At 53.3% G+C, this 1906-nt stretch overlaps 1 protein-coding gene across 1 annotated transcript; it reads right to left on the bottom strand.

Annotated features, from left to right (window-relative positions):
- Positions 1–261: 261 nt before the first annotated feature.
- On the bottom strand, positions 262–1906 carry EKO05_0010422 (uncharacterized protein; the record flags this gene model as incomplete). The annotated part of the gene is made up of 2 exons (XM_038943059.2): positions 262–1491; positions 1547–1906. The coding sequence occupies 2 exons, from the start codon at positions 1904–1906 to the stop codon at positions 262–264; spliced, it is 1590 nt and encodes a 529-aa protein (XP_038794254.2).

Genomic DNA, 1906 nt, shown 5'->3' with positions numbered 1-1906 from the left:
TGGCTTTTTATACTTGGCGGGTAGATTCCATGCCTGCGCGTAACCGTTCTTGACGCCTCAGATATAAATGACGCATCACGATCATCCCGAGACAGCTATGAGGAATGACATAGATTCAACACTCTATCTTGCCATTACATTACACACTAGAAACCTTCACAGCATTGCTTATTTTCCCGAAAACGCCAGGCCCTTGCTTCAAAGCTTAGAGCTTTACCAACTCCATGTACGCCTCGCCTCGCCCTCCTCTTAGAATTACTATCACCGTCCACTTGCAGCAATGGTGAGCTTATCGACCATCTTCGGCGAAATGCCGAGCGTCCCTCCACACGCAACGAAAGTGAAGTCGCGCTCGGTTTCGCGCTCAACCATCGCGACAATTTCCACGGCCAGCTCTTTCTTGGCGCACAGCTTCAGGTTCCACGCTCGGTCGAACAGATTGGAAAAGGCCGCCGCGGCCGTGTTGCGGCTGCCGGTGCTGTCGTCGCTCGGCTGCAGGAGGAGGCTGACAGTGCGCAGGATGATGCGGTGGATCCAATTCTGGTCCTCGCATCTGATGGCTCGGTCGAATGCTTCGACCAAGGGGACATTGTCGAGGATGAATTCGATCATCTCGGAATTGGGGTACGATGGCGGCATTGAGGTGAAGAACTGCGCGTACCAGATCCTCCCGCGCCGCGCTGAGGTTTCGAGGTCGTGGAACAGTAAGGTGCGCACGATGGTGAGGTTCTGCAAGTAAATCGCCATGGACATGGGACTTGTGAATGGCCGGCTGCTGTGTGCGGGCGAGCGGCGGAAGAGCTCGAAAGAGTTGATGCCATAGGCCAGGAGCGCTTCCACGGCAGGCATGTTTTCAAAAAGAATAGCGAGAGGGAGACAGGCGGTGTGAATGACAGTGTGGCTTGCTGACTTGTCTGAAAGAAGGGACGCGAGGGTTGGCATATCGTTGTCGATAACGGCTTGTGCTGCTTCCCAGCGAAGGTGCTTGGCGCCGGTCCAGGTAGTGTCCAGATTCATTGATGCATTGCCTGTGGCAATGCCGGCGCGTTCGTAATTGATTAGAGTTTGAACGAATAGTTTGACAGCGTCCTTGCGTCGTGCATAGATGGCGTGCGCGTATGCTGAAAGGCCCTGGCTGTCGCGAACGCTTGGGTCTGCCTCTTGATCAAGAAGGAGCTCAATGATCTCGGTCGATTCCGAGACGAACGGAGAGCGGATGATGGCCATTAGTGGAGTGATTGGGTGCTGTGGGTAGCCAGGAAACGATCCCATGCCATTCACCTCAATGCCGCTATTCAGATACTGGATGAGTGATGCGGGGCTTACCCAGCCAATTTTTTGCATAAAGGCTGTCGCCGAGGCCGAGTTGTCCATCGAGATGGTTGAGCTTCTGCGCATGGTACTTGTTGGGTAAGGCTGTATGCTCAGCTTCCTAGTATTCGTTGTGGATGAGCTGTACGATGAGCTGTCATCTGAGTCCTGCATTGAGTTCTACGGAATGTTAGCTTTCAATGAATGAGAAATTGAAAGTGGTATGGGTACATACCAATAGGTCGCTCAAAATCAACTCTTTCGCTGCCCAAGCCGTGTATGCAGCATTGGTCCTTTCCTGCAGCTTCTTCTTTTCGACCGTGCTGCCGGCCGTGACAGCTTCACGGATGCAGAGCTCGAGGACATTGTTTGCGACGGTGATTTCTTCTCGTAGTCGAGTAACTTGTCCTTCAATGCTCTGTCGCGATCGCTCAGAATTCAAGCTATCGACACTGTGTTTACCCGCGGCGCTGATCTCTTCATCCTCGATAGGGGTAATCGAGATCTGGACTTGCTTGTCCTTGGTGATGTCGGCAACGCTGTCGTTTCGCTGAAGCGCATCGCCGGCGATGGTTACAACAGAGACCGTCGCCAT

This window comes from Ascochyta rabiei, chromosome 19, assembly GCF_004011695.2.
Source record: "Ascochyta rabiei chromosome 19, complete sequence".
In the NCBI taxonomy this organism is placed as follows: domain Eukaryota; kingdom Fungi; phylum Ascomycota; class Dothideomycetes; order Pleosporales; family Didymellaceae; genus Ascochyta; species Ascochyta rabiei.
Note: the sequence above shows the minus strand (reverse complement) of the source record. Positions and strands in the feature narration are given on the sequence as shown.